Below are 14,243 nucleotides of genomic sequence, written 5' to 3' on the forward strand. Positions count from 1 at the left end.
TGAGGTAGTGTTATTCTTTTCTGTCTTTTATTTCAAACAAACATCTCCTCACCATCTTCTCCACAACCGCCATCATCTCCTCACCATCTTCTCCACAAACCGCCATCATCTCCTCACCATCTTCTCCACAAACCGCCATCATCTCCTCACCATCTTCTCTACAAACCACCATCATTTCCTCACCATCTTCTCCACAACTGCCATCATCTCCTCACCATCTTCTCCACAAACCGCCATCATCTCCTCACCATCTTCTCCACAACCGCCATCGTCTCCTCAGCATCTTCTCCACAACCGCCATCGTCTCCTCAGCATCTTCTCCACAACTGCCATCATCTGCTCACCATCTTCTCCACAACCACCATCATCTCCTCACCATCTTCACCACAACCGCATGAAGCCGGTGATTCCAAACACGTCCGCGTGAAGACGGTGATTCCTTACATGGCCGCGTTTGATGGCAAGATCGGATCAAAACGGTGAAAGGGGTGGAGCCAGCCAGGGGTGAAGGGTCGAAGGTGAAAGAGCAAGCACCCCCCCCCCTTGAATCCGATAAAAAGCCGTGCTGAAACTCCGAGAAGCCAGTTGAGTTAGCAGCCTGGAGTCCGGAAAGTTGGAGAACGAGTTGAGTGGTTGAAGAGACGCCGAGTCGTCGACAAAGGAGAATGGGTTGGAGAACTAGGTGGAGTCGTGAAGAGCGCTTGGAGAGAGCGCTTGAGTTCACGCTGCGCTGGTGTGGTGGAGTCGGGAAGAGAGCTGGAGAGTTCGGAGGTTGGAGTGCGGGCAGAGACACCGATGGTCGCTGAACCAGGACCCAGCGAGTCACCAAGAGGGTGGCAGGTAGCCCGCTCGGTCTCTCGGAGCCCCTTCGGTCATCCCGGCTCCGAGCAAATGATAAAGGCTCACGAGTCCGGTTCTTACTTTCTTTCAGGGGTTTTTCATGAAAGTCTGTGGCGCCTTGTCCATAAGTAACAAACTGATTAAGTGCATGTACATAATAACTAGACATCGGCTGTAGGTTTTTGCTCATGTCTTTTTCCCCATCCCCCCATTCACTGCTTACGTGCCTGCATTGAAAATAAATACCCCCATTGTTTGAATGTTCACCTGCTCGTTGCGTCCCTTCCTTCATTGACTGCCATAATTGCGTTCGGGATATTACCTGGCTGATTATAAGCCGATAAAATGTACATCTGGTCCGACGTGGTTTGGCGATATAAAACCGCTCGGCAATCGCAAACGGAACGAGTTGCTTAAGCAGCTCGTTTTCGTGCAGGCTCCGTTGAGGTATAAACTCCCGGCATTTCTGTCCGCGTGAATAATTAGGTACATCAACAATTCGGCGATCGACCCTGTAGCGTGAACAGAAGATTTGGCTGGTTTATGGTGTGTTAAAAATGCCTGTAGCTGGGTTTCTGCATTGATCTGGAAGCTGCAATTAGATTGCCACGTTCGGTGGGCACGCACGGCCGCAATCGGGCTAAAGGCGTTCGTCCGCACGCCGGAGTGGCGAAAATCCACAACAATATATATATACTCACAAGTTGCATATTTTTGTATTACATGAAGAATGCATGAAATCTACATATTTTATGATGCATCACGGCATTCAGCCTCTCATTGTATATTGTATACCTGCTTTGTGTACTCAACTCACCTGTAGTCATGGTTCCAAGCAGAAGCATGGCGCAGAGCAGCAAATTACCAGCAAGTGGCCCAAACTTGGTCATCAGCCTTCCTTGGCTCAATGTGAAGGCAATGCCAAACACCTAAACAAAGGAAATAACTGATCAAACAGATTACTCCCTCGAAGAGTACATTAAGTTCATGCATCTCAAAAACTGACACAAATTTGGTACAACTCAAATATGGCAAAATTTTGTTTCTTTGCTACAATAGCAAGAGCAACTCACTCACTCTGACCGATTCAATTAACTCTGATACAGTTAGACATGAACAATTCTCTCCTATTAAAAGTGAAGCTCTCTCATTCATAGAAAGCTTTACTTGAGCTAAAAAGATGAAGAATCAAAGTCCATGTTTGCTGAAATCATACCTGTGAACTTGCATTCAAAATGCCAGAAGAAATGCCTTCAGAATGTGGATAGGTGAGCTCGGCAGCAAACTCGAACCCGATGGGAAGGCAGCTGGTCAAGAAAAACCTGGAGGGACCACATTCTGCATTCGAAGAAACGAATCTGACCAGTCGCTGGGTTTATAAGCACACTTGTGGCAGGATGTCTGCCACAACAATGCAGGCCAATTTGGATCTTAATCAATTTAAAGAACAATACTCAACATACTTAACATCAATTGGCATGATGAAACAGGACATTTTCTATCGTCGTTGTGCTAGGTGGCAAAGCAATGTAAGTGACGAAGTGCTTCGGAGATGGTGAGGAAGATTTTCTGATGGGAAACCCATATTCACCCAAAACGGCATTCGATGCTGGGTGAGAATCGCACATGCCAAGGTCGTTTGCTTCAAAGATGGCTGGCTTAAAGCAAAATTTAATGAGACATCCTGAGTGGCTGTAGATGCTTCGTGATTCAACGAGCGAGCGTGAATACTCAATGAAGCTGGAACAATTTGCACGACAAGGATGACAGGCAAACATACATGCAAACCCCAGGGAATCTTATATGAATAAACGTCAGTGTATGTGTGTCAGTATGTCTCCTCCATAACTCCAAAACCATGAAACCTAGCAGCCCCAAACTTTGCATACATACGAAAGGAACTCCAACGTAGTGCGTGGATGAAAATTGGGTGTTTGGGTTAATTTAAACACCCCTTTTGAAAATAATTAACGGCCTTATTTAATTATCCTTTATCAAGGCGTTATCCTTGGCCACCTTGCTCTGAGGTCTTCATTCGCCATTTTTTTGGCCTGTCGAACAATGACTTGAATTGGAACAGGCCACAACGGTTTCTTAACAATAAAGTGCTCAATTATTTTTTCACTTTCCTCATATCATCGAATGCCTGGTCTTCATACATATGAATCACTGTATAGATCGCTTTTGTAAGTGCTATAGTTTTCAAATTAGGAGCTTGGAGCGATTTTCTGTATTATATGATGCAATTTTCCATGATTTACTCTCATTGACTAAAGTATGTAATTGGAATATAATTGCTGTTTTGAGGATCGGATCACGTGGACTAAATAACTGTTGAAATCTGCAATGAAATCTGAAAATGTTAAGAAATCGGCGATGTTTATTTGGTTTTTGTGGGTATGTCCCATTACCAATCGGCTTGCTATCGCTTGCCAGCTGTTCTTTATCAACCGTTTTGTTGGAGTGCTTACTTGAGTGCTTATGCCACTTGGCGAGTGCTCTACAGTCGATAGCGGTATTATGCACATCGTTCATTTCCCGATCCGGAGATCAGTTTGCTCTAAGCATGAAGAGGTATGTAAACAGTACACATGGATGTGGTATAAATGGGTAGGTTTAGATTTGTAAAGGGACTGTGTGTGTGTGTGTGTGTGTGTGTGTGTGTGTGTGTGTGTGTGTGTGTGTGTGTGTGTGTGTGTGTGTGTGTGCGTGCAGTGTGTCTGCATTCTTGGTTACATGTGTGCGGTGTGCGGGATTTGTGGATGCACAAACCGAATTCACACTCATGCGTGGCCCCGTGGTGCATGTTTTATCTTTTACCTTCAGCAGCATATGAGTGATCGCGTTTTCCTATGTACTAGCGGCTGTTTATAAAACAGTTGGTTATTTCAAATGAATCGTGTGTGCTTTCTCTCTGTGAGTTTCAAAGCAAAATACATTTGCTAACACCTGATTTCTGAGCCATTTGCAATATTAACATGTTTTCTAAATTACTGAGTCAATTTTTATCTACCTGTCACATGACAATTGGCAGCTGTTTATAAATAATAATGTTTATGTACATCTCCTTGAAATGTCTCTCATGCAATGTTGTTTTAAAAAATTGTTTATTGAAATTCACCTGAAACAAGGATTAAAGCTACTCAAGGTTTTTGAGTTATATACAGAACAGTACTATAATTGTCGTTGTCGATAATCACACTGACTCCAATCATTGTCGGTAATTACACTGACTCCAATCAGCCAATGCCAATTACTGAAAAATTGCTGATATCAGCCAAGCGTGTGTGTGTGTGTGTGTGTGTGTGTGTGTGTGTGTGTGTGTGTGTGTGTGTGTGTGTGTGTGTGTGTGTGTGTGTTTGTGTTTCATTCATAAATCATAACATATTCTCTTTGCTAACTCTCCTACCCCATCCCTCCTTCTCTCTCTGTCCCATCCTCACTCCATACCCTCCTAATACAGTGCAGCACCCTCCTCCCACACCTCTCTCTCTCCCTCCCCTCTCTCTCTCTCCCTCCCCCTCTCTCTCTCTCTCTCCCCCTCTCTCTCTCTCTCTCTCTCTCTCTCTCTCTCTCTCTCTCTCTCTCTCTCTCTCTCTCTCTCTCTCTCTCTCTCTGTCTCTCTCTCTGTCACCGGACAGTGGATATGTCCGGATGGTGGTTATCTCCGCACATATCTGGATGCTGGTTATGTCCGGATGATGGTTATCTCCACACATATGCGGACAGTGGTTATGTCCATATGGACCCTCCCTTCATGCTGCCTTCCCTTCTCCTCCCCTCACACTACCTTCCCGTTCCCTCCCCTCACACTGCCTTCACTTTCCATCCCCTCACACTGCCTTCCTCTCTCTCCCCCATATCGCTCGCTCTCTCTCTTTCTCTCTTTCTTTCTCTCTATCTTTCTCTCTTTCTTTCTCTCTTTCTTTCTCTCTTTCTTTCTCTCTCTTTCTCTCTTTCTTTCTCTCTCTCCCCCCTTCCTCTCCCTCCCCTATCTCCTTCCTCTCTCTTCTCTCTCTCTTTCCTCTCTCTCACCCATCCCTCTCTCTCTCCCTCTTCTTTACCCTCCCCCCCCCTATTTCAGTGAAGTGACAGGTGGTATTTGCTCATAAATAAATATTCAATGAACACAAGACAATCGTAAACGGCGGCAATCCCGGACAAGACAAAATTAGCAAGAGTGAGAATTGCTTTGCAATACATGTCCCCAACCGGTCCCAATGAGTTCGGGAGATCAAAATGTGTGGGGTTTAACACACGCTCGAGCTAATACCGAAACCAAAGTGAAGAAGAAGACACTCTTAACCACTGTATTTGGGTCTATTCGGCAAAATTAAAGGAAAAACAATGTTCATTTACTGGTATATTTTGTAGACTAGAACCCGATAAAGACACTTGGATAACAAACTGGAGATAAAAATTAGTTTGCTTTCACGCACACTCAAGCCAATACCAGAAGCGGAACCAAACTGAAGAAGAAGAAGAAGAAACTCTTACCCATCGTGTTTTGTTCATTTATAGGCTTTGCCTATTTCAGATTAAAAAATAACCCGATGTACATCCATGAAGCAAAAACATGCGTACAGCTTATATGCATATATAATACATCGTGGTTAGATACCTGGGATCATTCCAATTGCACTGGGCCATGGACTAACATCCAGGCCTAAAGCCTGTCGTTCTGTGCTGCTTCATAACCCAATGTACAAACATGAAGGAAAAACGTGCGTACGGCTTTTTGTGCATATATAATACATCATGGTTATATATCTGGAATCATTCAAATTGCATTGGGCCATGAACTAACACCCAGGCCTGAGGCCTGCTAATCTTCGCTGCATCATGGAATGGCGGCACATTATTTTATTAGGGTTGGGTCAGGCCAGCTGTCCAGCCAATGGGTGTAAAGCAGTGTGGTGGAGTTAGGGCAGCTGAATGCTGACCCTTGTAGAATATGTGATGTCTAAGTTTAAAATGGTCATCACTGTGAAAAATTGACGAAATGCCCTGACACTCAAACTTTTTCTGTAACTTATCATAATAAAGCTATGTCCCAAGTTTCAGTTGAATATTTTTAAAGGGAAAAAAGTCTGAAAAACCACAAATGGGGCGGACAGACAGACGGAGAGGTGAAATTGGTAGGGGACTAATAAACAGGAGAACTTAACAAAGGAACTAATCACCAATGAGGGGTGCCATACACACTGTCAAACTGCAAAACAAAATGCTCACTGGATGGAAGATTAATTATTTTAAATCTATATTTATGCATGCAAATCAGCCTGCACAACTGAAGACCATTTTATTCATCATGCCTGAGCCAAATCTAGATTCTAACATTCCTACCTATAGGCTGTGTTACGTTCCACTGGGAAGTGAAATTTCGTAACCGAAATTTGCTTATGGATGAAAGTCGGCTGTATAGTGTATTATTACCAGTTGTTCACAATGGTATAACTCTTCAAGTCCATAACCCGGCACGAAGGGGTGAAAAAAGGGGTGAAAAGTCAGCGATTTATGGCGTGATAACCAATCAGAGGACGCCACACGGTCACGTGACAGCTCTCCATTCGGAGAAACTTGTGTGTGGAGGCAGTTCAAGATGGCCGCGCCCATGGATAACATGTGTTGATCTGCCTAAAATATTTTCATTTTTTCGACATTTTTCGCCGTTTACAAGACATCTAAGGAATGTGAAGTGCATCGTACATGTGAGGGCAGCCCCACGCACAGCCAAACTGATAAAACTGGGGCACAACAGCTGGTCAAAAAATCAAGGAAAGTGGGAAACTGGTGTAACGTGGACGTGGATTGCCCAGAAAGCAAATTGGCATGGCAACGTTTGAAAGATTGGGAATGTGAAGAGTTCCCCACTGATGGTGGGTATCACCAGTTGTGCTATAATGCGTTTTCCAACACAACAAATATCCAGAGGAAGATTGCCCATCATGGTAGTCGGAGTGCTGATGATACCTCTGCCAGGGAAGTGCCCATTCCTGTCAGCCAGCCGACAAGATACCGACCAAAGAGAACAGGGGTGATATCTCATGTTTTGCCGAAAGATAGATGTTTAATCTGCTACAAACCTCAACGGTTTTTCAAGTCTCATGGCAAGTCGCAACGCAGTCGGATGATGATGTCTGAAACTGACGATGGAGGCAAGTACCGAGAGGAATCTAGCCAAACTTTCATTGATGTGCAAGTATATAAAGACTACGGTTGATGTCAATGTGCTGTGATTTTACGTTCAGTTCTAAAAATCTCAAAACTTTCTTTCCAGGGCCCCTAAGGGCAGCAGCAGAATGCCTGAAACGTGAAGACATACTGCTACAAATCAGGGGATATGATTTAGTGGCCAATGAAGCACACTATCATGAGAAGTGCCATTCAGAACTCACCACAGAGTCTCAAAATCAACTGGTACATGGTGAGGGCACAAGGTAAATGAACGTTTCTCATAGGCATGAATGCATCTGAAGTCAGCCATTCTTCATACCTCTTTAGGTCGTGCTACTTACACTTCCTCATTCATTTGAATTGAAGTCTAGTTCAAGAATCCAATTCAAGTATTTTCAGAATAGATGTCATTCAGTGACATGTCAACAGTTTATAAAGCATCTTTGAATATTCGTGAATGCGCCATTTCCTACATTGAATGCAACAGTCTGTTTTTACATTTTCTTCCAGGGCTGACAAGCCGAACAAAATTGACAAAGTATTCAGTGCTTTCGCCGATGAGGTAATGGCGAATTTCATCGCTGAAAAGAAACCGCGGACACTATCCTGGATGTTGGAGAAATTCAAACCTCACGCCGAAGCAGCTGGCCTCGCCTCGGAGAGCCAGAGGTACGTATATGTAACTGCTCATTCCTTCCTCCGCTCATTTGGAACATAATAAAGGACCGTCCATCATTAATGCGTCTTAATGTTCTGTCAATCTGCGTTACAGATCCAGTCGTCTCAAAGAAACGATCGAGGCCAAGTTTCCAAACGTTCACTTTGAGCAACCCACACGTATGACTGAAAGCTACCTTGTCTATGTAAGTGATTCCACTGCCAAGCCATTTATACAGCCACTGTTGAGCCGTGTAACGCTGTCAGAAACTTCTCAGTCGGAAAGCGATTCCCCATGCTCACCGATCAAAGTGCCGGTCACGCAGGGTATGGACTTGTGCGAGGTGTATCTAGTATGCATGAGCCTTCGACAGGAACTGAAAGGTGTGCCTGACTTGTTAGGTCAGTTGTGGCCTCCCACGGCCAGTAATATGACTTTAGAGACTGTGCAGTCCATGGTGCCCAAAGCACTGTACAACACCATTGCGTGGCGAGTTGGTGCGTCCGAGGAGCCCACACTCGATCCGTTTGTGGATGTGCCACAGGAAACACACCTTCGCGTACTGTCTATTGCGTAGGATATAATTTACCTGAGTACGAAAGGACGGATTGCTACACCAAAACATTATTGTTTCGGTGTAGCACTGAAACATATCACTGGATCGACTCGCGTGATTGACCTGCTCAATCGATTAGGACATTGCACGTCGCGATTATCGATTTCAGGCCTAGAGACCACATTAGCGCAACGCCTAGTAAATCGAGGATGTATCGTGCCTGAAGGGTTTGTGAAACATGTTCATGTGTCCATCCCCGCTGACAATATTGACTTCAATGAAGAAACAGTGAGCAGTGCGGACACAACACATCATACCAATATGATCATTATACAATCCAAAGCTCCTCCGAGAGAAACCTCAGCCGACAGAGAAACCTCAGCCGACAGATCAGCCATTAGCAAGTGCAAATACATCGCCAGGGGTCATTTGGTAGATGTTCTCCCATATGTTAAGAAACGACGCACAGATCCACCTCTTCCTGCGAATAATGAGGATGCAGCTGATGCCACCGACAGAAGTGAACCTGAAACTGATCCCACTGAACCTGAAAGCAGTGTGGACTTGATAGACACCTTATTCACAACACTAAAATCGGTGGACTCGAATGTAAATCTGCCGAACTGGACTGGATTCTTCACGCTGCTTGAAAGGAATGTGCCTATCAACAAGGACAATATCGGTTACTTGCCAATCATACCAGCATCGCCTACCAGAGCAGAAACTATTTATACAATATTGCGGCAGACTATAAAGATAGCCGATGAACTGGGAGTACCGACCGTTGTTGGCGTGTACGATATGGCCATCTATCAAAGCATACAAGAAATCAGGTGGGCGGAGGCCGATAAGGAGAAACACATTTATGAGAGGGTGGTGCCCAGGCTTGTCAGTTCCATACCTGCATGGTGGTACTAGGCATCATTGGAGCGCGGTTTGGCGACGCCGGACTGCGAGAGATATTGTCAGAGTCTGCAGTTGTAGCCGAAGGGTCAGTGGACGGTGTGCTGACGGGAAAGCACTACAACCGGGCACTGGCGGCCAACAAGGTGGTTCTGGAAGCGATGGAATGGCTACGGTTTGAAGCGTACCTGGAAAGCCTTGATAACCAACGCAGGGAGAGAACAGCAAAGCTATTTACAGATTTTACGATGCTCTTTCTTTCACCACTGTTCATCCAGCAGTCTGCGTCGCATGAGATAGTGGATACATTGGTCCTTTGTGAACAGTTCTGCCGAGCGGAGAGTGACGAGTTGCCTACGTTTCGGTTTTGGTCATCGTACATATACCTGGTGAAATTGCTACTCCGGTTCATTCGCGCTACCCGTCAGAGTGATTGGAACAGTCATCTGAAGTCACTTGAATAAATTTGTCCCTGGTTTTACGCATATGACCGTACCAATTATGCGCGATTCGCCCCCAGTTATTTGCGGGAGATGAGGGAATTGCCGAAGACGCATCCATTCACTCATGAGAGCCTGAGCAACGGCGGCTTCACCGTGCAGCGCCAGAACCGGTATGGCTTTTCAGCCGTTGCTGGAGACCAAGCCCTGGAACAGACGATGAATCGGGACACAAAAGTGGCTGGAGGTTTGATTGGACGAACCCTGAACCCCAACGCTGTAAGAAGATGGCTGCTATCGAAGCCTGATTGTGTGGCGATGACCCGGAAAGCGGAGAAATTGGCTGGTTGTGATGAGGAAGACAGACCTCGAAAGGACCTCTCCAAGACCAGGCATAAGAGGGACAAAGAATGTGTTGATAGAGTCTGCTTAACGATCTCCGAGATAGCTGTGAATCCTTTCACACATGTGGGGACGCAACTTATTAATATTTGCTCCGGCTCCTCCGCATCGTCCAAGGCAGCTGAGGACTTGTTGTCCGCATATGAAAAGGGAAAGACCGCTCTTGACGCCCACAGACAATAAAGCATATTCGAGAAAATACGCAGACTCAACCTCCAGTCCTTCTCAAACAAGAAACGGCAGAAAAGGACGGACAAAAAAAGGTGCAGAGATGAATGCCAGACAAATCTTCACGAGATACGTTCTACTGGTGAAACAGTTGGAACTAGATTTCCCGACACTGCTGGCCCATCCACTTGGGAGCATATCCTTCCCTTTGGCAACAAGTGACGGAGGGCTGGCTAAAACCAAAAAGTCAGAGACACTGAATTTCGTTGAGGAGAAGTGGCCCGTGGAAGACGCACTGATTGGACTCAGTTCCACTATGATACTGGACACTATGGCCATTCTACACAGTATTTCGAAGTCTGATCTTCCCAAAACGTGGGGTGAGTTCGCCGACATGGCGCTAAGGAGGATAACTCTCTCAGTTCCAGCCACGCGGTACGATCGTCTCGATATCGTCTTCGACACCTATCGGTGGTGTCAATCAAGACACTGGAACATGAAAGGCGTAGAGGTGATGGCAAAAGAAGCGGAATTGTGGAATTTCAACCTCAACTCAGAATAAGAAAATAACGCGTACAGAGTCATAATGAACTCCAGTGAAGGTAAAAACAAACTGATCAATTTTTTGGTTCAGCAGTGGAGTCAGTCACTGCTACTCAAGGAGGATATAGAGGCGTATATTGGATTTGAGTCAAGTTGTACGAGTGTACGACATGGCGGATTCGTTGACGAGCTGGCATGTAACCATGTCGAGGCGGACACGAGGGTTGTATTGCACGCATACCACGCTGCCATTAGCCACAAAACGGTGGTGATCCGCAACCCCGATTCGGATGTGGCACTCATCACGTTGGCGAAACTCTCGTTTTTTCCTCGAAGCACTATCATATTAGAAACGGGCAAGGGATCAACCGCAAGGCTTCTCAATTTGACCGCCATCGAAAACGCTATGGGTTCCACCAAGGCCCGGTCTGTGTTGGGGTATCAAGTGTTCAGTGGATGCGACACGACAAGTGCTTTCGTTGGCAAAGGCAAACGAAAAGGTCTGAAGCTCATGCTGCAAAACAGTGAGTTTCTACAGACATTCGCGCAAATTGGTGACAGTGTTACGGTTTCCTGTGAGGTGTTCAAAACGTTGGAGAAATTTGTCTGCAGTCTGTATGGTGTGAAGTGCTCGTCCGTGAATGAAGCGCGCTATAGACTCTTCTGCACCAAAGCCCTGGGTGAGCAAAGGATTCCTCCTTGCCAAGACGCATTGGTGAAACATATCCTTCGCATCAATTACCAAACATACCTCAACAAGCTAGCATTGAGCAGGATTATGGACATCCCTGACCCCAATGAGAATAGATGGCAAGTAATTGATGGATGCGTATCCGTGAGGTGGTATACAAGTGATGTAGCTCCACGTGGCCTGTTATCCCATGAATCTTGTGGCTGTGAGAAAAGCAGATGTTTGGCAAACCAGTGTAAATGTCGTCGTGCAAATGTTCGTTGCACAGATTTGTGCTCATGTACAGGTTGTGAAAATGTTGAAGAATCGGCAGTTGAACTAGAATTGGTGAACGATCACAGTGATGGTTCTGGTGATGATTCAAGTGATGGTGAATAGTGTCCATCTAGGTGTCTGTGTCTGACTTGCTTGTGTAACCTGACTTGCTTGTGTAACCTGATTTGGTTGTGTAACCTGACTTGCTTGTGTAACCTGACTTGCTTGTGTAACCTGACTTGCTTGTGTAACCTGACTTGCTTGTGTAACCTGACTTGCTTGTGTAACCTGATTTGGTTGTGTAACCTGACTTGCTTGTGTAACCTGATTTGCTTGTGTAACCTGACTTGCTTGTGTAACCTGATTTGCTTGTGTAACCTGACTTGCTTGTGTAACCTGACTTGCTTGTGTAACCTGACTTGCTTGTGTAACCTGACTTGCTTGTGTAACCTGACTTGCTTGTGTAACCTGACTTGCTTGTGTAACCTGACTTGCTTGTGTAACCTGACTTGCTTGTGTAACCTGACTTGCTTGTGTAACCTGACTTGCTTGTGTAACCTGACTTGCTTGTGTAACCTGACTTGCTTGTGTAATCTGACTTGCTTGTGTAAGACTGTAAGTGTACCTGTGCCTGACTTGCATGCATTGATCATGACATGTAATATATTCTCTCTAAACTTTGTCTGGCTGTTGTGGTTTGTTTACACGAGACCTCCCCAACTTCCTTACGTCCGACCACCTTGTGCGGGGGTCTTCATTCTTCCATTGTCGGCCACGGTAAAATGGATGAGCTGAGGAGATCGGGAAAGTCGGCAGCAGGAAAGAAACTCCAATGACCGCTTGCACGAGCAGTTCTCCTACCGTAATGTCCACTACACAGTCAATGACATTGGTGGGAAATCACCAGTAGTCAAAATTGTAGCGTACGATTAACGATTATGTAGCGGAACAGTGATTTTTCTCTTGAACCCTGCAAAAACACGTACTTCCGGATTGTGGCCATCACCATTTTGTCCACAATTCCCCCAGTTCCTCGGACTGGAGAGCTGTTACGTGACCCGTGTGGCGTTCTCTGATTGGTTCTCACGCTCAATGAGTTTGGCCACCACCGTACGCGAATCGCGATGAAATCGCTAACTTTTCACCCCTTTTTCACCCCTTCGTGCCGGGTTATGAACTTGAACAGTTATACCATTGTGAAGAACAGGTAATAATACACTATACAGCCGACTTTCATCCAAAAGTAAATTTTTGTCACGAAATTTGATTTCTAAGCGTTTCTCGCTGAACGTAACATGGCCTACTATAGCAAATGGTGCTCATTATAAAGCCAAACATAAGCAGGAAATTTGGCCACTGTACGACCACGTAAATGGCCTACTCAAAGATACTGTGGATCTTCATCTTCTAAGGCCAAAATGCAGACAGGATTGAAACATAGGGCCCACTATTTGCAATAACCGTTTATTGTTGGTTGCTAAGGTTTATTTTACTTTTAAAAGAAGAGTATTATAAAGTTAAATCGAAGTTGATGATCAGGTGTAATCATGCATAGTTTTTGAAAAACGAACTTTTGTTTCACTTCAAAGGATATTTGGAAGGAAGCTTAGAAATTGGCCATAAAAACTCGTTTAGGATCGATGCTTCTGATTTGGATTAGCTGTTGATAGTACAAAGGTGATTAACTCAGAAACTTACCCTAAAAGGCCTGCAGTGATGAAGATGACCCAGATATGCCCCAAGTCCATCGTGAATGTATACACCACCATCGTAACGAAAGTCAGGATATTCACCACCAAGGTGGTAACCCTGCATTCAAGAAAAATATGATTACTGAATCATCTGCATGTTTCAGTTTTTGTTGCTGCTTTCGAGCAAAGTGGGGCAAGATGTTCCTAGCAGGAAATTTGTGGCAAGATGCCTCGCCATATGTGTACATCCTCGTCCTTTGGTTCAGGATACCGAACAGTTTTCACGTGAAATTTCCTACAACTCAATCAACCAGATAACCTTCTGGTTCAGACATATAGCAGGGGCCAAATTAGTTATGCGATGGGAGTGGGGGCATCTTGCATCATCGTTCTTGCCAGGGACATGTTGACCCACCGTACTTGTTTGTTTTGTTTTGTGTTGTCATGAAATTGCAAAATGAAGATATATTAAAAATTTGAAGAAAGTTCAGGCAAAAATACTACCATGTGTGTAATTATATTTATACATACAGGGTGAAACAAAATAATGTATAAACACTTTAAAGTACTGCATTTCGTAGATGCCATTATTAATTTGTATGAAAAATGTCTGCATAATACAGTTAAGGCAAGGAGTTACCATCACTATTTTTTGCAGGGGAACCCCTAACAGCCTAACTGATCGACATGGAAAATTATCAACTCACACTTGAGCAGAGGAGAAACACCTCAAAGTGTTCATACATTATTTCAACTCACCCTGTATACACTATACAGTGGTCTGCAAAGGTATTCACCTCCCTCCAAAGTTTTCATATTTTGATGCCGCTTGAGCTTATTTCATGATGCTTTCAAATCAAACTTAATATGTAGTCTTCACAAACTACTGTCAATGCAGATAGATAAATGCAGATAAAAT

The 14,243-nt window shown here is 44.7% G+C and overlaps 2 protein-coding genes across 11 annotated transcripts in view; one reads left to right on the top strand and one right to left on the bottom strand.

The window, feature by feature from the left end:
* LOC147020526 (uncharacterized) overlaps positions 1-14,243 on the top strand; it is a 46,412-nt gene that overhangs the window by 28,706 nt on the left and 3,463 nt on the right. For 4 of the 9 annotated variants that reach the window (XM_085895948.1, XM_085895947.1, XM_085895949.1 and 1 more), the window contains exon 4: positions 13,983-14,113. In XM_085895948.1, coding sequence (XP_085752074.1) covers positions 13,983-13,994 — 12 coding nt within the window. In that variant the 3' untranslated portion in view covers positions 13,995-14,113. Of the gene's footprint in view, positions 1-7,120; positions 7,281-7,527; positions 7,687-7,789; positions 7,881-13,982; positions 14,114-14,243 lie in introns of those variants that run through there. The other 5 variants (XM_085895954.1, XM_085895953.1, XM_085895952.1 and 2 more) reach the window with 3 other exon arrangements.
* LOC147020527 (choline/ethanolamine transporter flvcr2a-like) overlaps positions 1-14,243 on the bottom strand; it is a 121,434-nt gene that overhangs the window by 18,138 nt on the left and 89,053 nt on the right. For both annotated transcript variants that reach the window (XM_085895945.1, XM_085895944.1), the window contains exons 6-8: positions 13,332-13,442; positions 2,057-2,162; positions 1,658-1,769 (exon numbers count right to left, since the gene is read on the bottom strand). In XM_085895945.1, the coding sequence (XP_085752071.1) occupies positions 1,658-1,769; positions 2,057-2,162; positions 13,332-13,442 (329 nt within the window). The remainder of the gene's footprint in view (positions 1-1,657; positions 1,770-2,056; positions 2,163-13,331; positions 13,443-14,243) is intronic.

This window comes from Eptatretus burgeri, chromosome 9 (genome assembly GCF_056783735.1).
Source record: "Eptatretus burgeri isolate ZD-2024b chromosome 9, Ebu_testis_v1, whole genome shotgun sequence".
NCBI lineage: Eukaryota > Metazoa > Chordata > Myxini > Myxiniformes > Myxinidae > Eptatretus > Eptatretus burgeri.